Genomic DNA, 26,237 nt, shown 5'->3' with positions numbered 1-26,237 from the left:
TTTTTGGACTGGACCATTATTCATTGCACCACACTGTCAGAGTACAGAGCGTACTCTGAGCACAGAGAAAGCAGCAGGCGTAGTGAAAGTGAAACTTTAACATTCATTGTGTTAGGTGTAAAAGTTTGCATTCACTCGCCTCTGGTGCAGCTGCTCCTCTCATCCATCTGTCTGACCAGATCAGCTCTGATCAGAGAAATTATCCATAACGCGAGTCAAATTCCACAAACTGTAGCTGAAGAACTCATGAAGAGTTCTGCCTGTGCTCCAACACATGCAAAAATGTCCAAATTTTAGAGAGGACAGAGTGACTGCCACACTTTTAAATTCTAATTCTGTGGGGACAACTGAGACATTTATCATTGATGTTTGAAATAAATATTTCTTCTTCTAGCTGAGCTGAAATACCTCAACATCGTACCTCTAAATTTGGCCAGAATTCTTTGGAAGTGGGTAAAAAGTCACCTCAAAAACAATATGGTCCCAAAAATGCAAAGTCTGTGACTGACATGTCTGTCTCAACAGTGCTAAACCAGGGTACAGTATACCAGGGTATTTAGAAATGTTGAAGGTATGTTTTTCTATACTGTCACAAATAAACAAGCTCCTTTGTCTACTAAACTCATGTATGTAGTGCACAGCATGCACCACAAGAGCTCAGTCTCCAGTCTCTACTGGTGGAAAAGGAAGCTGAGCTGAAAGACACAGTGACACCTAGTAGTGGAAGGAGTTACAGGACTGTAAACAGCCAGCGGCCAGCAGGCACAGAGAGAACTTAGGGAATAACAGCATGTTTTTACACTTTAACTTGTTGAATTCAGGATTTATTTGGACCAAACCGGAGCTGGTGATTGTTGGAAAAGTGGACTTATTGACTAGATTACTAGCAAAAGTAACCAAGACAGTTTGGACTGAGATTTATTTTGCTTCTGTTGAGTTTGAATGAAGCGTGTTTTATGATGAGGCAATTAAGCCTTGTCAGTCTTCTGTGGTTGCTGAATTCAAAAGGTGTACAGTTGTATTTCTCTGTTTAATAAGTAAATATATGTGAGAATATCACTGTTTTAACATTTGTGGGTTTTTACTGTGTATCTATTAGTCTGAAAAGCTGAAAGTAAGTGGAAAACTTGCCGTCAGGGGTGGTGTTAGCACCACACACTGACAATGTCACATAGAGTATACCCCCGTGAAATTTGAGGAAGGTATAAAGGTATTAAATATGACATACTGCCCAAGCCTGATGGATAGTTCCCTTAAGCTATGGTGCAGGAGTAAGCAGCATGGCAGTGAACTGTTGACAGTACAAATAAAGAAATGCATATTGGACTCCTGATGAGCTAAATGAAAGCAGAAACTTCTTGGGTTTTTTAATTCAAACAAACCCAGCAGAGCCACGAGGATCAGCTGCTCCTCACCTCACCTGCACCATCCCGCTGCCTCTCAGTCTTACACAAGCATGAATCTAAACTCACTTAAAAAATGCTCTTTTACCTGTGGACAGGTTCAGGAAGATCTACAGTAGTCCATATCACAAACAAACCCAGGTCAAAGAGCCTCAGACACAGTGGACTTGTTCATCACCAGCCGGGCTCAGAAATCAACTTACAACATAAAACAGGATGCAGTGGATGTGAGAGCGAGCCTCGTCTGCTCCTCTCCCTCCATCTACTCCTCCTCCTCTTCCTCCTCCTCCTCGTCATCGTCCTCGTCATGGCAGTGGGTAATCTCCTGTGGAGCCTGAGGGAAGAAGTGGGGGGGCTGGATCTCGCTGATGGATCGAGTCAGTTGGTGCCGTTTGCACTCCATCTCCTTGAGATCAACGTCGTGGCGGTTCCGTGTGGCCAGTGGCGACTCTGTGTCGATGATGTTGATGTGGGTGTGCTCCACAGTTGACTCATGAGGCATCTGGGAGAGAGAGAATGAAATGTAATGCCACATACTGTATCAACAGAAGATGAAGTGCAGGTGACAGACGCAGATTCCTGTTCGAGTCAGAGCTCTGAGAGAGGCTCACCAGCACGTGTGCGGCTCTGAACAGGTAGCTGAAGGGGTAGTAGAGCAGGTTGATGAAGGAGGCGGCGTACAGGTCCGCGTAGCGCATCACTTGAGAGGCAAACAGCGTCTGTCGGGATCCACTGCGAAACAGGCTTCCCGTCATGCCGTAGCACATGTCCATGTCATGGGTCACTTTCTGGAGAGGACACAGACACAACTGAGGTTTTTGACCACCATGACCTTGCTCCTCTGACCCTTGCACTTGAACCTTGTGGCTAATGGAATCCGATTCAATACAGAGGTACTTGCGCACCAGGCTGTGAATGGCTCAGGTCCACCCTACACCCAAGTCATGGTCTGACCATGTACCCAGCCCGTCAGCTTTCTCTCTCTACCCTCTATTGTCTCTAAATATAGCACTTGTAGTAGATCAGCATATCCGATGAAGCTGAAACACCTGCACCATTCGTGCTATTTTGGGGTTGTATCCACATGGTTGAATACACTTATTGTAAGCTGTTGTGTATGACAGCATCTCTTGAATAAATGTAATGCAAAACAGCTGCCACAACATGTGGCAGTGTGCTAGCAGCTAACTGGGACAGCCTACGCTGCCCAAAGATTCCCTAGACTTACGACAAAACAAACAGATTCACAATTATATGCACATGTAATAGTGCTCTCGAGTCCTGTACCTACTTCACAACTGCTATTAGCTGAAGTGTTCAACTAACAGTAGGAAGGGCACAGTAAGGTGGGTGCTGCAGCAACCCGTATTAACAAAAGATGGAACAACACAGTCTTTAAATATCTGGCTGTTTAACGAGAACTCCGCAAGGCATCTGAACAGTTGTTTAAAATTTTGCCTATCAGAAAATATATGAAAAGATGTTTTTATAAAATGAATTCCTTGAATCTGACATGTCAACGGTGCATTCAAACAGTGCTCTGAATGTACCAATGCTCCAGTTTGTGCTAGAGTGCACTCTGGCACTCAAGAGTGAGTGTTTCTGAACGCACCCTATTGAAATGAGTGTTGAGGGATTTCAGTTTGCCATGTTAAACTAGTATCAACTGACAGCTGAGCTTTGATTGGCTATATCCATATTAGCTGATATGGATTGGGGATAACTTTGCTCAAATCAACTAAGCTTCAGGAAACAACCAGAATGACAGTATTTCACATTTGGATTGAGGCTACTGCTGATAATTATTGTTGCATTTTATAATGCATGTAGGACCCTAACTTACATAATATCAAAGTTTTTGGTAATTTGGGTTTCCACAGGCTTAACATGTGTTGTGTTTATGTGCAAGAAGCACTTGGTTATGGTTAGGATGACATCATGTTTAGACTTAAATTCCTCATTTTTGGAGGCACAGTCATGGCTGGAAATGCTACTGGTTACTCACATTAAAAACAGTGTTATTGTTTGTTTGTCTCATACAGTGAGCTGCAGCCTGCAGAACTCTCGCCTGAGCACATCTACATATACAGTTATGCTCGCACATATTTACTGTGCAGCACCCCCCTAGCAAAAATATGTTCCCATGTACATGAGTAGTAGAGTTCAACAGTGAATGCTGTAACCTGGCTCAGAAACATTTAGTGGGTTGTGAAAGTTAAAGAGAAAACACCAGCAGGGACACACTGAGCTCCTCTGTAGGCACAGCTATTTGTCACAACAGTCATCCCACAAGATGTCCAGCAGCAGAGATGCAAATATTGACACAATCAGCAACTTTTCCATAATTATCTCTCAGAATCTTATGATGGTTGACTTCTGGTGGACTCTGCTTTGGTGGAGCTCTGCTGAAGACAAAGGCAGGAGGAAGATGTGTGGTACCTTAATCCGTCTCTGCAGTGAGCTGATGTCTGGTCTCTCATTGCTGCTGCTGTCCAGATGTCTGAGGACAAAACACATATGTTCTGTGATCTGTGAGCCCAGCTCCATTCCATATGTGATTTTCATATCAAACCCTGCAAGGCAGAATTAATTTACATGCTGCCAATATCTACACTTTTTGTACACAGAGACATCACACAGTCCAGGTCAGTGTCAGACACTGAAGGAAAAACTGAACCTTATTAACTAAGTACGCCACTGTCAGAACATATATTTGATTCAGTGCACATGGCTAATGGTGTTCACCTGGGGGCTCTGACTGATGCATACTGCAACTTTAAGGGCCTTACACTCCGGGGCCAATTTTTAGGCAAATTAATGCCATGAATTTGCATGTCAATATATATTTTTGAACAGTGCGTGACAAAAAAAAAAACCCAACAAAACTTAATTTTTATTTTTTTAGAACGACAGGTAAGTTTTTTCTGAGCTTTCATAATTTTGATGAACACAACTAGATTATTTAGGCATTTAATCAATGCCAGGAGAGGACCTTATTATATTTGGAGCAAATGTGCAGTAATGATGCTATAATGCCAAAAAGTTTAAATAACCGAATTGAACACTGACTGGTAGATGCTTTAAAATCAGCTTAAGAAATGACAGTTTAAAGCAGGAACATTAGTAAAGCAGGAATCATTAGAGGTGAATTCACTTCGAACACTGATGTATAGAGCTTGAGCAAAACTGTGTGAGATGTCCTGACATATTCAGCAGTCACCAGCTCCATTAAAGACAGGGATTTCATGTGAACAAGTAAAGCATGCATATTCAGTTCTACTAAACTCTTTATGAATCTATATGTATAAAGTAAGTATGTGAATTAAATATCCAGGCATTATTTCGACCCACATCTCTCTGGGACACCATAAAGAATACTGCAAACAATGCACAGAGGCAATCCTACCACACCAAACACGCCAACTTAATAAACTTGCAAAATGTAAACAGCCTGTGTTTTGCAAGATTGCATCTTTCAACTGATATGATTTTCAGATAAATGTTTACCAAATATTTTTCTGTCAGAAACTAATTTCTAGATTTTTCCTCCACTAGAATCTCTAAAAAGGTGCACTGAAATTATTATTTAAAGAATACATTGCAGGACACAACAAACAGTAGATTTAACAAAGAAGAACTCACTTGTAGAGCTCTGCCAGGAAGCAGTCCAGAGACTGAAGTTCCTCAAATATGGCTGAAAAAACAAAAACTTGCATTAGTACATTTTGTTACCATCTTTAATAAAAGGACAGTCCAAAAATATGACAACATACTGTATTTGTACTTTTCACAGACTCTTAACTATCTTATGTTGGCTCAGACTGAACTGAGTTTCAGTGAATTACTCCGCTGTAACAGTGTTACATTTGGTTACTTTTTGTGAAATAGAGACTAATGAAAATCAACAGGAATCACATTTTCTGCCATGCATGGTAAAATATGAATATTACTTCCAAAGCCTGAATTAAAGTGAAGTGTTATTACTGCTAAATAACTGTGATAACTGAACAGAAAAGTGTGGTTACAAAACCACATGAGCATGTTTGCATGTGCGTGTTTTTTTTTCAGTCTCACAGCTCTTGTCGGTCCACACGTGCAGCTCCTGGGCCAGCTCAGGGATCACCAGGAAAGTCCTCCAGCCCTGGCGCTTCTTGGATTTGAGGATGTCACCAAAAATGTGGTCTCCAATGTAGATGATGTCTTTTCCTTTAGCACCCAGCAAGTCACACACGATGTCTGAGGACCCTGGAGTACCCATATGGTATTTTCAATGTGTCATTCAGCAAATTTTATTCACACCATGAAAATCTCTGAAGCAATAACTAATGACTTCATATGAGTTTGCAGTAATAGTTGAGATTCAACACCACACGAGGATCAGAGGTTTGTAGTACTTGTGCAGCCTATAATTCAGTTTCACAGCCCTTTCTATGAGACATCATATCAGTGTGCTGCATAGTGAAGTTATTCATAGACTGTTGACTGCTCACTCCCTATCCTACCATTTTATAGACCCAAGTAATCACTCTGGACTATCTAAAATTTATCGATAAATTTACATCATGCGACTACTTTTGTTTTTTCTCAGCTGATGAAAAGTACAAAAGTCAGAAAATGTTCCTCAATCTGTGTACAACCATTAGAGTTGGGCTTCAAACCATGTAGAGTTTGAAAGGGTTAAACAAGGCATAAATCACAATCTGCTACTGTGAAGTGAGAAATAATCAGACTCATAAGCATGAAGCAAATATTACCTTTGACAGATTAAGACACATTTAGATGGGTGTTTGTCTGAATAAGTCAATGCTTAAAGCAAATCAATCCAAACTGACACTCAGAAGGCTCCAAATGTGATTGTTGCTGCAAAAAAGCTACTATTCTTGAGTTGTGGCCAAACACACACACACACACACACACACACACACACACACACACACACACACACACACAAACAAACACACAAACAAACAAACACAAACACAAACACAAACACAAACACACACACACACACAGTGACCTTTGACCACCAAAATCTAATCATCTCATTTTTGAGCCCAAGTGGATGTTTGTTTCAGGTTTGAGGAAATTCCCAAAAGGTGTTCTTGAGATACTGTGTTCAAGAGACTGAGACAGATACCAGGTCAGACTGACCTTTGACCTTCGACTACCAAATTCTGATCAGCAGCTACGGCTCCGGTCATTACTTACCTCCAGAGTAAACGATGCCATGTTGCAGAGGTCCCGTGTATGTGCCAATCTTCAGCCGACCAGTGGTCTGAAAAAAACCCCAACACTCAGTTAGACATTCGTACACATTAAGTAATTATCTGCTTTATACAGTAAAATGTACTAGGCCAAGAACATTGCAATTAACTGAAGATATTGAAGTAAAGGTGTTTTAGTGTGGTATTTGGTCCATGCAGGCTTCATGCATACTCACAGTGTCAACTTGCCGCAGCACTGTTCCCTCTCCAAAGAACACAGGCTTACGGGCATCCACCAGGATCAGGTCAAAGTAGGACTTCCAAGGTCGGTGGGGTGTACCGGGCTGCAACACACAACATTTATTATTTCAAATTTCAATAGTTCAGAAGTAAGGTATCAATCATTTTTTGAAATTGTGATTAATTGCAGAATTTCAATAGTTAATCTCAATAAATCACATTTGTTAATCACAAATTTTCAATTCTATTTTTTGCATTTCAAAACATTTATGAAGTCAATATCGAATAGTTTAAGCAATTCTTACATGACAGAAAAAAACTGCATTGGACTAGCATAAAGTGGACATGTCTGTAAAGGGGAGACTTCATTTAGATTCCTTTTTTCCATTCCCCAAATTTAGCCAAACTGGAGCAAAATTTCACCCCCTTTCCTGAGAAGCCAGCATAACATGGATTTCTTGGGTCTTCTAGTTTAAGATTAAACCGGTATCATCACTCTAGCTTTAAAACTCAGCCTGAGGTACAGCCTCTTAAAGACAGTAATGTCTGCTGGCCATTAAAAAACAAAAACGCATTATATACGAACCTTAATCATATAGCGATTGATGTGCTAATGCTAGAAGTACATCGGTTTGTACAGTATCATGTCTACTGACACCTCATCTCACTGATGATATATGAGATCTGTTGTTTCTTATTTTCCCTCCCCCTGTCATCACACCATATATGCCCAGAAATGTCTCAGTGAGGTGATTTAATCCAAATCTATTGGGAATCCCAACAGTACAGATGTTATTAAATCACTGTGTTACCTTTGGACCATGTGGAAAGTCAAACAGGTAGGTCATGATTTTCTGTAAGAAGAAAGAAGAGTTCATTTTACGATTAACGTTTAACTGATTTTTACAGGCATAGTTCAACAAAATGATATTGCAAAAATAATAAATTACATGTAAAAAGGAGGTCATTTTAATGTCCGTAAAGGGGGAATGTGGAGCATATTTTGTGTGTTAAGGAATACAAATAACCCAATAATAGGAAGTTTAAAGGGCTTCTGATGTTACTATGGAATCTGTTCTATACCAGACTATATCCATCCACCTAATTATTAATCCGTTATTAAGATTTCTTATAAAAAGCTTCAATTCCAAGCTGAGAGAACCTACATAACTGCTGTGTGAATCCAGTCTGCTACAGGCGTGGGGAGATTGAATCCCCCACTGCATGTAGTGGGTGTGTGAGGCATATGTTGGCCTTCAATCTGCCTTACTGATCAGGAGTCTTGGATTTAGTGTATTTTAACATTGCAGCCCAGAACAGCACAAAGAAAGGTAAACTAAACTCCATCATTACCATCACCTGTCATTATTATTTCAGTGGGGAACCATTCACACAACTGTTAAAATCAATCTGTACATTATGACATTAGGAGACAGTAAGTTCTGGTTTGCTTCAAGCATTCCTTGACATATCTCAATGTAAACTTTCCTCTCACCTCTGTGTATTTGTAATCACTGTTGGTAGCCAGAAACACTTTGGCTACTTCATTCATGCGACTGAGGAGGAGAGGAAGCTTCGGCTTTGTGGAGGAGAAACAGAACAAACATCAGTGACGCAGAAATAGCAAAAAGATGAGACTGCACTAAAACATTTTACTTTGACAGAGTAGTGCAGTGCTATAAAGTTAGATGATGAAAGTCAAGATGATGATGATTATGTAAAAACAGTTGTTATTATGCTAGCTTACTTACATCCTTTACCACGTACTTCTCCAGGTTTTCAACTGTTTTTTCTTTTAAGGACCCCTGTGAGAAAGAAAATAAGTGGATTGCTGGCTGTGACTGGACTGACTGCCTGGAAAAAGGTTTCACAGAATGATTTTACCTTGAAATGAACCCAGTCCACACCGTCCCGCACATCCTGGAACATGCTCTTATAGGACATGAAAAGGTCGCCGTCTTTGAAGCCAGTCTCACAACTGCAGAGACAGTTCAGATCATGTTAACATTAGAGTCTGCATGACACGCAGATTTGAGGGTCAAAGTGAGTGTGGTTACATGAGCATAAATAACCTGTTTATGACCCTGGTTATGATCATATTCAGGATATGATGTTTACTTGAGCAGAGAGAAATCAGGTCATTTGTATTCCCTGTATACATCTCAGTTTCTCTCAGAGGACTCCAACTAATATATTTAAGTTTCTCATAAAGAAATGTATGGTTTTACAAGCTCAAACACATAACCAGCTTACTCCAAACTCAAGCACAAATGTGTTATTCATGTCCATGTAAATGCACACCACCACACACTGAGAGCAGGTCAAAAGTGACAGCTCTATGAGTCTATACATTGTTTTAAGGAAAAGCCTGCATAGCATATCTTAAAGAGAAAATAGCTTAAAAAATAAAAAATCACTTCCACCTTTATTTCTTTATTTGTTCAGTTGCAGATTCATGTATTCATTTAGGTTATTATTAATTAGATTTAAGTTTTTTAGTTTTTCAAACTTATGAGGCTTCTTATTATTAAGGTATATATATATTTGACTCCGATGTTCAGTTCAAAAGGAAAACCATTTCTAATAAATTCAAAGATTGTTTATTTCTGACAGTCTCACAAGAAAAGTTCAGGAGCAGTCAGATGTTGGCAGATTTATTTGCTATCAGCTTTTTCCTGCTCCAAATTATCGTTCTGAAATTGGCCTTTAAAGATCCACTCTGAGTCGACCCCTAGTGAGTATGCAGTACCTCGTGTATCTGGGACAGTTACTGAAGAAATCAACCAGGCAAGCAAAGAGGTAGGTTTCTGAGGAAGAGGAAATGAGACTAGAATCAGAGAGACTGAATGTAGAACTGAATATCAACATGCATTCAATCTGACAAATCAATAATTTAGAGAAAACACTGTAATCACATTCAGAACCTTGTCAGTGAACCACGGTCTAAATGTGAATACTTTTCTTTCATTCTTTCTAGTATACTGTAGAACACATCATCTTCTTTTTCACATTTTTCCTAAGCAGTAAAAGAGTGAAACCAAAATAAAACAACTCTCACTCTCTGTGAAAGAAAATAGAAATAATGATACTAGAGGGGGGAAAAAAAGCACAAGCATCCCAACTGTTCTTTTTAGGACTGAAGTGATTTGTTAATGCCCAAATTGAATTAATTCAAATGTGGACAAAAGAGGTTTTGTTATGGTAACCAATAAATAACATGACGCCATAACTGTTTCAGAAAAAATATAGCCAAAGTGAGAAAGCAGACAATGCTGGACAGTCCAAGGACAGACCTTCAGTTGATCGAATAGCAGCTCAAATTCAGTCAGTCCAGCGCAAAAACCTGCCAGATCAGCAAACTTTCTGTTGCTGCTGTTACAGTTTAGACCCTGCCAGCTGTGAATGCCATTACTGGGGTTTTCTGTGAGTTCCAGGGCTGCACACCAACATTTCCAGAATTAAAAAGAAAAGTCTGGAGTTAGAATCTCTCTCAATGGGATATTTGGAAATAGCAAGTTTGTGCATTGAGTCCTTTTTTTTTATAATGTACTTTTTATTGGCATTTAGCATGACACACCATCTCTTACATTGGTTTCAAAAGCCTTGTACAACCTTTGTATGTGTCTAAAATGCCACATTTTTGTGCATTGAGTCCTTATTGGGCAAGAGCAGGTGTTGTGCTAACAGGACTGACGCTTTGCCACTTTTTTCCTCCAAGTGAGGATATAAAATTTTTGCTGTTGACATAAACTGGTTGAAATTCATATAGATTTTCTACGCTCTTGAAGAGTCAATCATCACTAAAGCATTTTTCATTGAAGAAATAGAACAAACAGAAATGGAATGGTCAAAGTAGTCATATTGACATTCAAGGTGTTTTGATGGATTCACGTGCTGCAAAGCCTAAACAGAGGGGTGATGAAAAATGGGGGCAGTGTGAAACAGCTCTACTGGTAAAATCCACAACTTTTCACAGCGGAAATGCAAAACTGTACAGAACAGGGCTGCTTGCTGGAAACAAAGCTTGCGTATGATCCTACAGCTGTTGCAAAAAAAGTTTTCATTTTTCCAACAGAGGATGTTGTTTTGTGTGTTTTCTTACCAGGCAGGTTGAAGAGTGTGTTGAGGATGTAGAAGCGGTCTGTATCGCCACGCTGAATAAATTTGTTGGGGTACATCTCTCTGATGTCAGGTCTGTGCAGAGTGAGTTCACACACAAACATACATGAGAGGAACAAGTGCTGAAGAGGATTAAACCAGGGAACTTCAGTCTGTCACCACCTCTGAGCTTGTTACATGCATTTGCTATTTGAACATGACATACTAACATCGGAGGGACCTGCTAATGAAGACAGTGCTCTACAGTGATTCTGTACTTTTTAAGCAAATTTATAGTCAGTCTATTATATAATCTTGATTACATTGTGTGCATCCTCAATTTTTTAATGGTTGCTCGTGAGCCAGATGCCTCGACAAATTTTTACCTGCACATTAACAAAGCCACACTCGCATATAAGGGAATAGAAATATGTTAGGAAGTACCCCTAACATTTAGGCTGGTATTTCTAGCCATGACAGTGGTGTGGCTCTGAGGATGGTAATGGCAGTTGTTCTACCACTTAGGCCCAGACTGGAATATCATAACAACTACTGGATGAATGTCACTGTGTTCAATACTTTGGTTTACGAGAAAATATCTGCAACATTAATGACATTCTCTTCAGCCTTAGCTTTTCTTAAACTTAGATGGTGAACATGAAATCCACAGACCTTATTTCAGGTGCCTAATGGAAAACCCATTCAAAAAACCCACTGACTTTGAGACGAGGGAACTGGAGATACTGAAATGCTAACTGATTTCTGGTTGTTTGGACTCATTCCAGGGTTATACTATTAAGAGCATGTTAGCATGCAGACTTAAAGATTGTTTTTTAAGTCTTGTCTTAAAACGCAACTTTATTCCTTGGCTTTCAATTCAATATGAAAATTCTTAATGCTTTTGCTATTGTATTTTCCTGTTGTTAAAACTGGTATTTCTGATAACTGCTGTTTTATGATTTTCAATTGTTTGTGATTGCACAGCAAATAAGTAACCTGCTGTTTTAAAATGTGCTTTAAAAATAAATCTGGATTTGATTAACGTCCAGCTCAAAACACAGCCTAACAGCGCTGCCACCGTAGCTGTAGACCTCTAGTCTTGTTTATGATTCATTTAAATAACACTGTTGCAGGTGCAATGGAAGAAGGACCTCACAATGCACAGAGTGGTCTGCTTATTGAAAGTGTGGAGGACTGTGTTGACAGATCAGTGGGAGTAATGGACCTCACCCCCTCAAGAAGTTAAATCCGTGCACACACACCAGGATGTTCCCATATGCGTCCACTTTGAGCAGGTTGCCATACATTGTGTCAAACACCAGACCTCTGAGGAGAATGGACACAGGCCAGAGAAGACAGACAGAGAAAGACAATGGGACACACAACAGAGAGTGAGAATTTGTTGCACTTGTATTCAAATTGATTTCACAAACTCTTTTAGAGTCAACCTGGTGGGGAAGGAGGGGTCATAGACAAAGTTGAGCAGCTCCTGTGGATATCCAATGGACACCAGGCGCTCCACCGTCAAGTCGAAGCCCAGGGACTCGTACTCTGGAGATTTATACACTAGACAGACAAACAGGCAGGAAGACAGCCTTGTGTTCACAACATGCAAATCCCCCTGATGAAGGCCGTGATGCTAACACTGATCCTACAATAACGCTACACACAGAGTTTATCTGAGGCCATGCACACAGTACTTCACCAAGAGGCACTTTATTCCTGTGCAATACTATGTGCAGTCATTTCACTTAAATGCTCCCATGCAAGTGTATACGTAGGTACTGTGTCTATGTTTGAACTGGTGTGTGTGTGTGTGTGTGTGTGTGTGTGTGTGTATGTGTATGCATGTGAGATAAAACTTAGCTATTCTCTGTTACTAACCATTTATTTGATTTTATGGCCTTTTATTCTGAGCCCCACTCAGGCAGTGCAACTACATTTTGTTGTAGTTACCTGTAAAATGACAATGAAGACATTCTATTCTATTCTATCTGCACCATACAGAACTGTCTTCTATACAACATTTTCTTTCTTAAACAGCTGTTTTTATTAAGAAATTTCAGGTCTGCTTGAAAATTCTGTTGTAACTGCAGATTGATGCATTAAAATACATAAAAGAGATTTAAAAAATGACTAATCATTTGTTTGCTCATACATGCAGCTGACTAATGTATTAGATGTGCCGACACGTGCAGAGGGGGAGGCACCTGTCGCTTTGCCCCTTGATGTCCAAAGTGCCCTTTTGTCGCATATTTTATGTTTTTTTGTTTGTGAAGGCCTTCACGTGGCCCTTATCAAGGAGAACATTTAGCAATTCATAATAATTTAGTTACAGATAAAATGACCTAGCTGCTATCAGTCAGTTTGTCACATGACGACCTCCGTGTTGGCAGCTCCGTTATGCTGATGTTTGCAGCTGCAGCCTAGGACACCGCAGGCTGACACTAGTCGCAATGTTTAAATGTGTGGGTGCTTTCAGCAGGCAAGAAGGACAAAAAAAGGAATGTTTTCCCATATTTGGCATATTAAGTAAAATAACATTATTTTGAACATTGTATAAAATTTGAAGTAAGTATATTGTTATTGTTACTTATGTTATGAAGTATACTACTGTTATCTTTATTTAACTGAGTGACAAAGTAAAATTATCATCTAATAGTCATATTTTACCTTTCATAAAATCCTTTTCTCCATATGTCAGCTAAAATTTCCAATGGATTCCAATCAAGGATGACCCTGACTACGCTCAAGTCAAATTTCAGGTCATGTTTCTGTGCAGTTTGTAAGAAATTAATTATTAACTGAAATGTCATTATAACAACCTAATCATTTCCTCATGCTTTCATTTCACACACAAAGACACACACACACACACACACACACACACACACACACACACACACACACAAAGACACACACTCCCGCACAGTCGTCATGAATGTTGTAATCAGTTAAGGAGACCAAACTGTTTTTGTACCAGACTATAAACATGTAATTTCTGCTGTAAAGTTGGATATTTTCTCATGGGGGTCTATGGGGACTGACTCTGTTTTGGAGCCAGCCTCAAATGGACATTAGTGGAACTGCAGTTTTAGCACTTAAGCATTGGCTTCATTTTCAACCCTTGAGGTTGCAGCTTGGACCAGCAGAGCTTCTGAGATGCTTTCAGTGAGGACTGGCTGAAAAGGTCTCTGCATGATGTTGCAGAGGAGTCAAAGCTGTCTACAAGCACATAACCAATGAAAACTAGTGTCTTTTTGTGTCTGAGGCATCAAAATGGTTTGATTTACAGATGATCAGTATTGACACCTGCTAGTATCAGCCTCTGAAACTCCATATGGCTATAACCGTCATCCACACCCCCAGCACCCTCCTCCTATCGTGGTGTGTGGAATTAGTCCTGGCTGTCTCCAAGCCAGGAATATCCTCAGACACAGCTGGACGGGAGCAGCTAGGGTTACAGTGGCAGCGCCACTGACCCCGCTAAGGAGTGTACCCTAACTATTTTTGCGCGCAGATCCTTAAGACTTGCAATTCTGACGCAAAATGAAGGCTAAAGGAGAAAAAAAACACAGAGTTGCAATGGCCTTTTCAGAATCGTCCTCTCTGACTAAGACTGAAAAAGTAGATTACAACTTTAGAGAAACATTCATGTATTCGTAACTCGTAAATATGGTTAATATGATATTTCTGAGAAGCACGTGAAGGCAACATAACTGTGTGGTTAAAATTGTGGGACTGAAAATTTGGGACGTTTGGAATGTAGTCTATTGACTTTATTCACTCATTCATCAATCAAGACAAGACACTGAGACATTCAGTGCCTGTACATTCAGAGTTTACATGCAGACAGCATGGGGCCTAGCATCGAAGTGTCCTAGCATCAAAAACTCTGACCTTCGTGTTTACTGAGGCTGATACCACGAGGCTCAGACGGCACTTACCTGCCAGAGTGTAATCCATATCAAAACCAAAACACTTGATCTTCTCCATGGCCAAGCTTCGGTTGACAAACACTCTGGAATGGGAGAGCAATGTGTGGTTAATCAGTGCATGACAGCTGGCAGTTCAGATCAAATGTGGTACTGTTTAGGTGTCACACAACACATGTCTAATTTACAGACAATAATAGACAACTCAGCATTTTAAAGCTAAAGGAGACAAAAACCAAAGGGCAACATTGACTGAGGAACGCTACCTTGAGTTCAGATATTAATGCATGGAGAACTGTGTTTGCATGAACTACCATGAGTCACTTAAATATAACAACCACAATGCTAACAGACATGCAGTCCTACTGGTTATTTAAACAATGATCAGTGCATCTGAAATAAAAACATGTTAACACTCCCAACAGCCTACTGTTGTCCTTCAAATGGTGAGCTTGTGAGCTCTTTGGTGATTGGGCTAAATATGGTCAGATTACATTTTAAACCCTTTTCTTGAAAATCTAAGTGGTTATTAATATTGTTAGAGTCCATGATATTGGGATGCTCCATATGTGATCTCATTATTAACCTATTGCTTGTGCCACACCCAGAAAACTGTCTGATCTATCACTGATGTGAACACTGTATCTGTGCCCCACATCGTTGCTATGCATCTGTACTGTCAGACAAGCACTGCAAACATTCTCATACAAAGACATCAAGATAAGATGCTATGCACAGTATGAACAAATAATAATTTAAATATTTTAATAAACACTCAGTTGCCAGTTTATTAGGTCCAGCTAAAACTAATCCAGTCTAATACAACAATCCTGCAATAAATCCTACTTCATTGAAGTTCTATGTTCAGGACTTCAGCCGCAATTTGAGGACTTTAATATAAAAGATCTGTTCATCCAGCTAGAGCTGACTGAAAGGTTGGATGAGAGAAACAGCTGCTGCTCAGTCAAGTGAAAGAAAACTTTTAGACCCAATGAATGTGAAGTTTGAAATTTCCCTTTCACTATGCCTGTTTTTTTGCTGCTCCGTCTGTGCCCAGAGTACTCTCTACACTCCGACAGTGCGGTGCAATGAAAAACAGAACAATATATATGCTCTAATCGAGCTTTTAAAATTTGGTTTAACTCTAAAAACAGAAAATGAATACATGGCTGCAGATGTTTGAATAGTGGCGGCCCCCCACAAAATAATTAATGTGTGGGAAACCCTGGTGTGTGAAACTGTTTAGTGAGCTGAGTGATTTTTTGCATTAAATTGAGAGGTGTCATTGATATTTAGCATACCCTCATTAATACCAATACACCTCTTAGTATAGCCTAATGAAATCCGCTGAACATCAGAACCTTTATAAGAGGACTGCTGAATTACACCTCATCCTAACATAGAGCAAGTGCATGACGCTTTGCAAAAATACAGCCAGGGCAAGCAGCTTTTCAAATAAGTGATATATTGCCAAGCCTGTTTGCTGATGCATGGAGCAGGTTACGACATCTTCATTTGGAAAAATGGAAAAAATCTGATGTTAACTCCTTGATATTGTGTCCAGTTAGGAGGAGGTGGCAGAGTGCATTAGTTTTAGCTAGATGGACATAATAAACTACAAAGTATCATCAAACAACAACAAAACTAAGGAATACAACACAGCATTTGACTTCAGATCATGACAAAGGGTGCAACTAAAAGACTGCTTTAATTATCAGATCATCTGTAGATGAATTTCTTGATTAATCATTTGGTATAGAATTATTTAGCTCACAAATGATATAAAACAAAGAAAAGCAGAACATCTTTACAATGGAGAATTTGACATTGTACAGCTCAAACCACCTGACCATCACTATCCTTTTATACATTTAAAGCCTATTAGAACACCTACAGATATTCAGAAACAACTGATGTGCGCTTTCTATTCCTAGCTTTAACTTCCTCACTTCTACATTTATAGACTTGCTCTCTTTGAAAGGAGCTCACAAAAACAGACTATAATTGTTGCTTTATATCTCTAATTGCTTCTGCAGAAACACAGATTGTGCAGTGTAAACATGCAATCTGTGATTCTGCTCAGATTGCACACTGACCTTTAGTTTCTACTCAGTTGGTGTGAGAAATGACATCAGACTGACAGTAACGGATGAGGATTAAAGGAGTTCCATGAGAGTTGAATGGAGAATCAATTCACATCATGAACATCAAAAGGAAGGAGTGATTTGGTCAGTAGTCGCAGTTTGTCGGAACAACAAAAGGATGGCATACCTCATTGCAGGATGGTTTTGAGCCAGATCCCTTGGAAAGCTTTGTAATAGAGAATACATGTAGTATTACCACTGAACTCATGGCTGCTGGTCTTACCACTGATGTCATGCTACATGGCTCTGATGCACTGTCTTTGTCAGTCAATAATCTGTATTCTGTTGCAACATGGTACCCTGTTACATCCAAGCAGTAATAAGATCTGCCTCCAGTGCCTGCTATCTATGTTATATTAAAGTCTTAAACACACAAATCAACATAGACACAGCTGACATTTTAAAAGCTTCATGGTTTGTATCCACTGTATCTAATTTAGGTTAATATGATGGTACAACTCAGTATATCTTCTTAGTTCCTATAAAGCTTCCCAGGTTTTTAGACTCAAATAATAGTCTTGGGAAAAGTCAAATTCGATAAGCTTTTATTTTGAAACAAATAGATCATGAGGAAGATACCACTATGCTCTGTACTTTAAAATTTAAGATGAAGTTGGATTTAAATCTTCAAGTCATTGAACTTGAGAAACAACAGTGACCAACACTAAATAAGTTTGTTCTAAAGCTCTGAATCTTATCACTTATCACGACTGAGTGTTGAGCTCAACCTTTAATCCTCTGAAACCTGAGCAAATGTGCCTTGATTTCTTTCAAAATTATGGGAAGTGGGCTTTGAGCAATGAAAGAAGAAATAACTCAAAAATTTGCAAATGAAAATTACTTGAAAATTTGTTGAAAAAACAAACAAACATAAAAAATAAAGTAAAAAAAAACAACTGATGATACGCAACTGTATCTATCTATGAAACCAGATGAAACAGATCAGTTATCTAGACTTTAAACATGTCTTAAGGACATAAAAGCCTGAATGAGCCGTAATTTCTTGATGTTGAATCCAGACAAAACTGAAGTTATTGTTCTTGGCCCCAAACACCTCAGAAACTCCTTTTCTAAGGATGTAATTTCTCTATATGGCATTACCTTGGCCTCTAGCACAACTGTAGGGAACCTCAGACTTATATTCAATCAAGTTTCCACTTTTCAGGGTAGACTTAAGACCCTTGTTAGGCTGACATAGGTTTAATCTGCCGGGGCACTTTTTAATGATACACTGAGCTCCTTTTAGCTTCTCTTGCTCCCTCCATCTGAAAATGCTCATGTCTGTTTACTGCATTACGCTTACTGCATTCTGCTCACTACTCCTTACTCTGACGCCTCTCTGGAGCATTTGTGCTCCCTTGTTTCCTAGTTTTCCTGGATCCTGGCTGCAACCTTGGCTGCACTTAATCGTGGTGCTGTGACCCTGCCTTTGGTTGTGCTCGTGGTGTGGCTGCACTGATACTGTACCCCCGGCTCGCCCTGATCGTTGTCTTGGCTTTGCCACTGCGGTGATCCTGTCTGAAGCTATGCCTGAGTTGTGGGTCCTGGTTGCGCCGATGCCGTGATCGTACTTGACGAAACCCTCTACTGCCATTATTATGAGTCATGCCTCCCCTATCAATATACGCATGGGACTCTTATCAAAACCCACAATATTATCATAGAGTGCATTTAGTAATTTTACACCTATCATTGTAATATGACATGCATCTGTTTTCATTATTGCTGTGCATCTCCCCCCCTCTCTCTTTCTCTTTCCTTTTCTTACATAATTGTAATCCTCTCCCACTGTTCCTGAGGTTTGCTCCCCCTCCATTACATGGGCTCTTTTTCGGGAGTTTTTCTTTAGGTGATGTGAGGCCAGAAATGGCCGTTGAAAAAGTACGTAAAAATTAAGTAAGAAAAATTTTTAACAATTTGTGACATAATTTTGTACATAATGTTCAATACCCAATTATGACAATATATTTTTACCCTAGCTTTTCTTTTTTCCCCTAAATATTTCCCCCCTCGCTTTTTAAGAATAATTTCTAAATTGACAAATTTCTGGAACATTTCTTTGCATTGCTCATTGCCTTTTTCCCCATGTTTGTGAAATAAATCACACCAATATACTTAGGGTTTTAGATGTAAACTGAAAGCAGCACAACAAAAGTGCCTATTGCTCCAGGTTTCAAAGGGTTAAGCCACTGTGGACAGGTGCTCCTAAAAGTGATCAGATATAAGTCTGAACATCTATAGTTCCATGATAACAAAGCAAAAACCAAGGTCGTGTGATGTGGTTGAAAGCTCAAGTAAGCTGACCTTGAGTACTAACTTTTTTAAGAGCTGCTTTAGAAATTAAAAGGTACCCTAAATTTTTGGCCTCTAGGGGTGCTACGGAGTAGTGTTTTGATGAGTGGGTCCTTGTTTTTTTGTCGCAGAAGGATGCATAAGGACACCCATGCAAATGCACAAACAGCCTCCCAGCTCACAGTCCAGCAATTCCAGCATGAAATGATAGACAGCACAAGTGACAGGTGAGCAAACTGGAGCATTCATCATAGTAGCCCTTTTTGCACAGAGGTTGCGCTATAGGCCTGCTATTAGGTCTCTGCTTTGCACCGCCTTTGCATTTTCACACAGAACCAAATATAATATCATTCTGCTCCAGTGTGGGATTTTAGATAACATGCCGGCATCATGGAAAAAAGAGGTATGACGGGCGTGACGTAACACAACAGCATTGGCCTCTAGTGTGACAACAAACACATCAACCCCGTTACAGGTTTTTTTTCCCTTAAACGATGTGAAGGTCTAAGGGCAGAGGGATTTTGTATGCTGTAAAGCCTTCTGAGGCAAACTGTATCTTGTGATAAGGGGCTTTATAAATAAAATTGCTTTGAACTGAACAGCGCTTCCTAAACATTAACAATTGTTTGCCCCTGTTCTATATCAGCTGATCTCGTCCACTGCTAAGGGAGCAAGGAACTCCCAAATCTCACTGTGCTCCCAATTTGCGGACATTTATGACTGCTGTTCTTTTTCTTTGACTTGCCAAAATTCCTATTTTTTGTATCTTGTGTGTGTGTCCCTGTATTTTTATCAGGCTGTGTCCCTCTCTAAATTTGGACTTTTTTGTTGGTACATGAACCCAGCACAAGTGTGACTCATCATCAGTTTTTTCCCTCAGCAGCAGTTTGAGTTGTGGGGTGGATAAATTATGGCAAACAGCAAACTTTTTGATCCAGCACAATTGATGATTAAGTTTTGCTTTCACTGGGCCTGATGTTCTGCTGCTCCATCTGTGCCCACAATAGGCCCTGTGCACCCAGAGTTTTATGCTTTAAATAACCAAATGGAATATATATTCTATTATTGCTCCTAATGAACAGTCCAGCTTCAAAGTTATTAGATAAATTTGTGGTAGCAGATATTTTAATCATGGCGGGCCATCATAAATAAATCAATGCGTAGAAAACCCTGTTTAACACAGAAAGGCACGGAAGCATAACAGCCAGATGTTCCTGCCTTGAACAGGCAGTATTAAAGGGATTTGTGTTTCATCCATGAATGTTATCCAGCAGCTCTTCTACTTTGTACCGTTGGAAGATGTTTATTGCGCCTGCTGACACTGATTGTTTAATGATCGACCTGAAGAACTCCGGCTTGCTACATCACTATCTTCCTTAACATCACTTTTGAAGACTTTATTGAAAGCCATTCCTATAATTTATCTTCAAGGATTATTACTATCATTATAATTATAACTTATAAATACCATATTTTAATTTATAAGTGGCACCATACAAGGTGCCACTTATAAATTATTATTATTATACTGTACCTTACTCCCGACATCGCACTTAAGTCTTGCACTGCTCTGTTCGATTTTCAATTCAACCATCATTTTTATAATTTCCTTATGAGTTGTTGTTTTGTTTGACTGTGATTTTATGTGTAAAGCACTTTGTAATGTTGGTTTTGTTAAGTGCTATAAAATAAACTTTACAATAATAAAAACAGTAACGATAACAATAATAATTATAATAATAATTCTTATTATTATGAGAAGGGCTTTAGACACATATTTGTACTCAGTTGTAGATGTCAAATCATGTTTGATAAAAGGTTACTATTGCTCCTGCACATGGGGGCAAAAGTCACATTTGATTTCTAGAGTTTCAGTTAATATTGTGACAAATACTGCTGTTTTGTAAATACTATTGCTAACTTTTAACAAGTAGAACACAGATACAATTTACCTACATAAAAACTATTTCCAAATAGTTTGAACTTTTGAGTAATGAAATGAAAACCATAAATTGTTACAATTGCTGCTGGTCTCCCTAATCGACCCTGCTTTCCAGTCCTCATTTCGAATCCTGGAGATGAGAAAGAGCAGGCAAACAGAAAGAGCCCATGTTGGTTGTGAGGTTAAAATGCAGGACAAACCAAGCTAAATGTCAACACTGTTAGAAAACAGTGGCATGTTGTGCAGCCTGTAAACATTCAGTGTGGTGTGTGTGGCTGCAATAATACTGCGTGTACTGTCCCCAGCGTCAACACCACTGATGACATCAATAAACTCTGAGCAGGATTAAACAACAGAGCCAACTGAACCTAAACCTCGTTAAACATTCCAGAACCAGTTTACAAATTAGGACTGGATTGTGGGAACATGGACAGTTATAAAGCAGCAACCTACAATGTAAGAAGTGCAGTAAAGGAGTCAAAACGGGAATACAAGAAGAGAATGGAACAATAATTCCAAGAACAAGCATTTTGCAAGGTTGAAGAAGCATGACAGACTAGAAGCCCACGCTCCCCTCCGTGTCAAGTGCTGAAGCGTCTATAGCAAGTGAGCTATTTCTATGCTGGCTTTGAGGCCATGGATAGTCAACAAGAAAAAACAGCTGAAGCAGATGGATGGGTGGGTGGGTGCACCTTTCACACCCGTCTCCCTCTCTCAGCATGATGTCAGGAGGGCTTACGTGATTATGAACACCAAGAAAGCAGCAGGACCAGACGGTTTCAGTCAGCAGGTCTTAAAACTATGTGGTGACCAACTTGTGCCGGTCAAACACCTGGAACACACTGCATGAGTGAGCAGCACGTGAAGGCAACCTCACCAAAAATCCTGCACAGCGTCGCTCAGCCAGGTGACTCTTTGTCTATATACTAATCTGACAGAGCAGAAGACTCCGACAAGAGAACGAGCGGAGGCTTTACTGTGAGTTAGGATTGGTGTTATTGTGAGATGTGAGGTGTTGTCCTGTTCCTGCTTTGGGTCAATGGTATACACCGTTCAGAGCGGCTGCTGAGGGCCGTCGCTGACCATGATTGGAAGAAGAAAACATACGGCTGTCTCGTTGGGGTCAGGATGTGTGGACTGCTAAATCACTCCACTACCTGAGACCATGGATCAGCAGAACCATCCGGAAACATGGACAATTATAAAGCAGCAGCCGACAATGTAAGAGGACGCAAAAAGATCACAGAGCACAAATTAAAGGTGCTGATGGGATCACATTTCACTGGAGTTAGACCTTGTATAATTCCAAATTCATGACCCACCCATACACACCCATACACACACACACAGACACACACACTAGAAACTAGTAGTGTCAGGAGCAGGTCTGTTCCACGTACCTGTGGTGAGTTTCACGTCGATACTTTTTCATGGCCACACCATCCATGTTGGCTGGTAGGTCGGCATAGTTCTGCAGACGGTCACTCCATGAAGTCGTCATTTTGAGCTATGAAAACCGTTTCTGGAAACAAAGGAGCTGCGTATTAAAACCAGAACCACGTCTGAAGCTCTAGTCTTTAATTCACGGAAGTCTACAAAACAAACTGAGGATTAACAGAGCTATGATAACACAGAGATTTGTTGGAGTCACACCTTTGAACTCAAACGCAACAAGGTTACACCAAATCACTGAAAGAATGTACATTTTACTACATATATCTAAATACATATATATATATATACACACACACACACATATATATGAATGTGATTCACCAAGGAACATTAATTTAAAGAAAATCACAGCTGCCTAATTGGTGCAGTCCTCTTACTTCCAAAACAGAACATAGAACTAAAGTTTAATGACACAGTTCGTTGAAATATACTATAACCTCTAAATGTTATGTTGCTAATAAACCCTAAGTGTTTAACCCTTTGAAACATGGAGCGACATCACTTTTCTTGTGCTGCTTTCAGATGCCTTCAACAACTTATCTGACCCTTTGTTTTTATTTTCCAACATTTTTTTATTGAATTTTCCTTGGATGCACATCAACATCAATTAATATAGCAGAACTGTGAATTTCATCCAATAAGTTATCTGACCCTTTGAAACTGAAATAAATTTGTGCAAATTCTCTCAAAAACAAGGGGAAAAGGCAATGAGTAACTTAAGAAATGTTCCACAAACTGCAAGAAATTAGTAGATTTAGATTAAAAAAAAAAAAAAAAAGCTTGGGAAATGTCTAGGCAGAAAAAAGAAAAAAGTAAGGGAAAAACTATATTTATACAAATATAATTGTCATAATTACATATTTTCTTATACAAGTCTTGTTTTCCTTGTTTGTTTGTTCTCTTTTTTTATTTTGTTTGTATTTGGGTTCTTTTGTACTAGTTTTCTTATGCTTTTTACTAATTTCTTGATAATTTTTGGGTATTTTCATCTTTTTATGCTCCTGCCTTCTTTTCCATACTTTTGAAAGAAGCCAATATGCACATTTTTCAAAGGGTTAATGGCTTAAAGAACTTTCAGTTATCAGCATGCAGAAAAAAAATATGATTAAAAACAAAACTATAATAATTCTAATTATTTCACTTATTTTCCGGCAATTTTCTTGTACTTTTGACTAATTTCATTCTAATTTGGGTCATTTCTTCTTTCATTGCTCACTGCCTTCTTCCCATGTTTTGGGGAAGACATTAAGATAGTTTTCTCAGGTCTCAAAGGGTCAGTAAAGATTGTAGTCCATGCTCAGTTGGCGATAGATTTGGCCAGATTTGGAAACAGTTCGCCAGACCGTCAATGTTTCTAACAACAGCACACACAAGAGGCTAAGCTAAAGTTCGCTCGGTGTCCCGTAAAAGTAACGTTAACTTGAAACGCTCACAGCCGTGTGTTCCGGTATATTTCCGTTCTGTGTCTCAGCTGTCAGACCGTTACTGTGTTTGTTTAGCCAGCTAACAAATCCAGCCGTTAGCCGAGTTAACACAACTTTATTAAACGTTTGACACGGCTCATCAGTGGCTAACTGTGGCGTCTGTAGCAACCTCTCCGTGTTATTAAAGTGAAATTGGAACATTAGTCGTATGTACAGAGGTATTCCCAACAGAGACACGACAACACCACTCACCCGTTACCGTTTCCTTCTTCTTCTTTTCTTCTTCGTGTTTTTTTTCTCTGCTGCTGCTTCTTCTTCTTTAGGTTTTTATGGCAGGTGGCATCCTCTATGTTACTTTACTGCCTCCCCCTGGATTTAGTCTTCCTCCATCTCTTATTTAGGGACTGTTTGGCGCATTTTCAGCGCTTCTCAATCTTCTTTTTTTTTTGGATAATTGTGGCTGTGTTCATGCATATGGCATACATTGTGGCAAAATTGTGTCTTTTTGTGAAATCTTCGAGTTTCCAGCTCAGCCCCTACAATAAGTCTAAACTACACTGTGGAGACTAAATTATTACATTAAGACTGTTAAGTGCAAAAACATGAATTAAAATTAAAAATAAAAAAAGCGCTATTGAAACCCATTCAAACTGAAATTTTTGATCCCACAGCCATCAAAGCATAAAATCATGCACTGTATTATTTCATGATGACATGATATGGAGAAAATACATGCTATTTCAACTCGGTACACTGTCACGATCAATCACTGCTAAGCACTGACATATCCCAGGCTGTGATCATCATAAAAAAATCTACTTAGCATGTAGTATTTTAGTATTGTAGTTTAGTTTTAGAATTAATTGGAATTATTAGAAGAACAGAATAATAGAAGTCTTATTGACCACTCAAAGCGCTTTCAAACTACATGTCACATTCACCCATTCACACAAACATTCCCACCATACAAGGTGCCATCTGCTACTCAGTAATCATTCACATGCACTCACACTCCGATGACAAGGCATCAGGAACAATTTGGGGTTCAGTATCTTGCCCAAGGACACTTCAACATGTTGCCCGGAGGAGCCGGAGATCAAACCACTGATCTTCTGATTAGAGGATGACCCGCTCTACCTCCGAGCCACAGTTGCTTGTTGTATATTATTTAAACTTGATTTTGAAATGGGCATTTTGTGCGCAGAGCAATATGTGTATATGATATTAAAGCAAAAATATTTAAAAAAAGCAACATTTTCTGCCCTCCACACTTTATAACACTATATATATATACATATAGTGAGAGCTGTGTGCGTATACTTGGCTTAAAGTCAAACATGTTCCCAGTTGGTTATGGCCTCTGCCTGGGTTGTCCCTTGTCTCCGATATTTTTTGTGATTTTCATGGACAGGATCTCAAGGTGCAGCACGGGAGAGGAAGGGGTCCAATTTGGGAACCTCAGAATAGCATCTCTGCTTTTTGCAGATGATGTGGTTCTGTTGGCTCCATCACACTGTGACCTCCAGCATGCACTGGGACAGTTGGCAGCCGAGTGTGAAGCGGTCGGGATGAGACTCAGCACCTCCAAATCTGAGGCCTTGGTTCTCTACTGGAAAACTGTGTACTGCTCCCTCTGGGTGGGGAGTGAGTTGCTGCCCCAAGCAAAGAAGTTCAAGTATCTTGGGATATTGTTCACGGGTGAGGGAAGAACAGAGCGTGAGATGGACAGACGGTTTGGTGCGGCATCCGCAGTGATGCAAGAGCTGCATCCGACTGTCGTGGTAAAAAAGAAGCTAAACTGGAAGGTAAAGCTCTCGATTTATCAATCCATCTATGTTCCAGTCCTTACCTATGGTCATGAGCTCTGGGCAGTGAGCGCAAGAACGAGATTGCGGATACAAGCGGCTGTGATGAGCTTCCTCCGCAGGGTGGCTGGGCTCAGCCTTAGAGATAGGGTGAGGAGCTCGGACATCCGGCAGGGGGCTCAGAGTAGAGCTGCTGCTCCTTTGCATCGGAAGGGGCCTGCTGAAGTGGTTTGGGCATCTGATCAGGACGCCTCCTGGGCGCCTCCCGCTGGAGGTGTTCCGGGCACATCCTACT

At 39.8% G+C, this 26,237-nt stretch overlaps 1 protein-coding gene across 1 annotated transcript; it reads right to left on the bottom strand.

The window, feature by feature from the left end:
- Window positions 1–972: 972 nt before the first annotated feature.
- Window positions 973–24,416, bottom strand: nt5c2a (5'-nucleotidase, cytosolic IIa). The gene is made up of 18 exons (XM_042502202.1): window positions 24,390–24,416; window positions 22,659–22,780; window positions 14,893–14,966; window positions 12,394–12,511; window positions 12,176–12,271; window positions 10,950–11,041; window positions 9,597–9,654; window positions 8,732–8,825; window positions 8,599–8,652; window positions 8,343–8,426; window positions 7,660–7,701; window positions 6,844–6,951; window positions 6,612–6,678; window positions 5,478–5,648; window positions 5,046–5,097; window positions 3,843–3,903; window positions 2,015–2,191; window positions 973–1,905 (listed from the first exon to the last, which is right to left on the bottom strand). The coding sequence occupies exons 2-18, from the start codon at window positions 22,757–22,759 to the stop codon at window positions 1,666–1,668; spliced, it is 1,689 nt and encodes a 562-aa protein (XP_042358136.1). The 5' UTR covers window positions 22,760–22,780; window positions 24,390–24,416; the 3' UTR covers window positions 973–1,665.
- Between the last annotated feature and the right edge of the window lie 1,821 nt (window positions 24,417–26,237).

This window comes from Plectropomus leopardus, chromosome 15 (genome assembly GCF_008729295.1).
Source record: "Plectropomus leopardus isolate mb chromosome 15, YSFRI_Pleo_2.0, whole genome shotgun sequence".
Classification (NCBI taxonomy): Eukaryota; Metazoa; Chordata; class Actinopteri; order Perciformes; family Serranidae; genus Plectropomus; species Plectropomus leopardus.
Note: the sequence above shows the minus strand (reverse complement) of the source record. Positions and strands in the feature narration are given on the sequence as shown.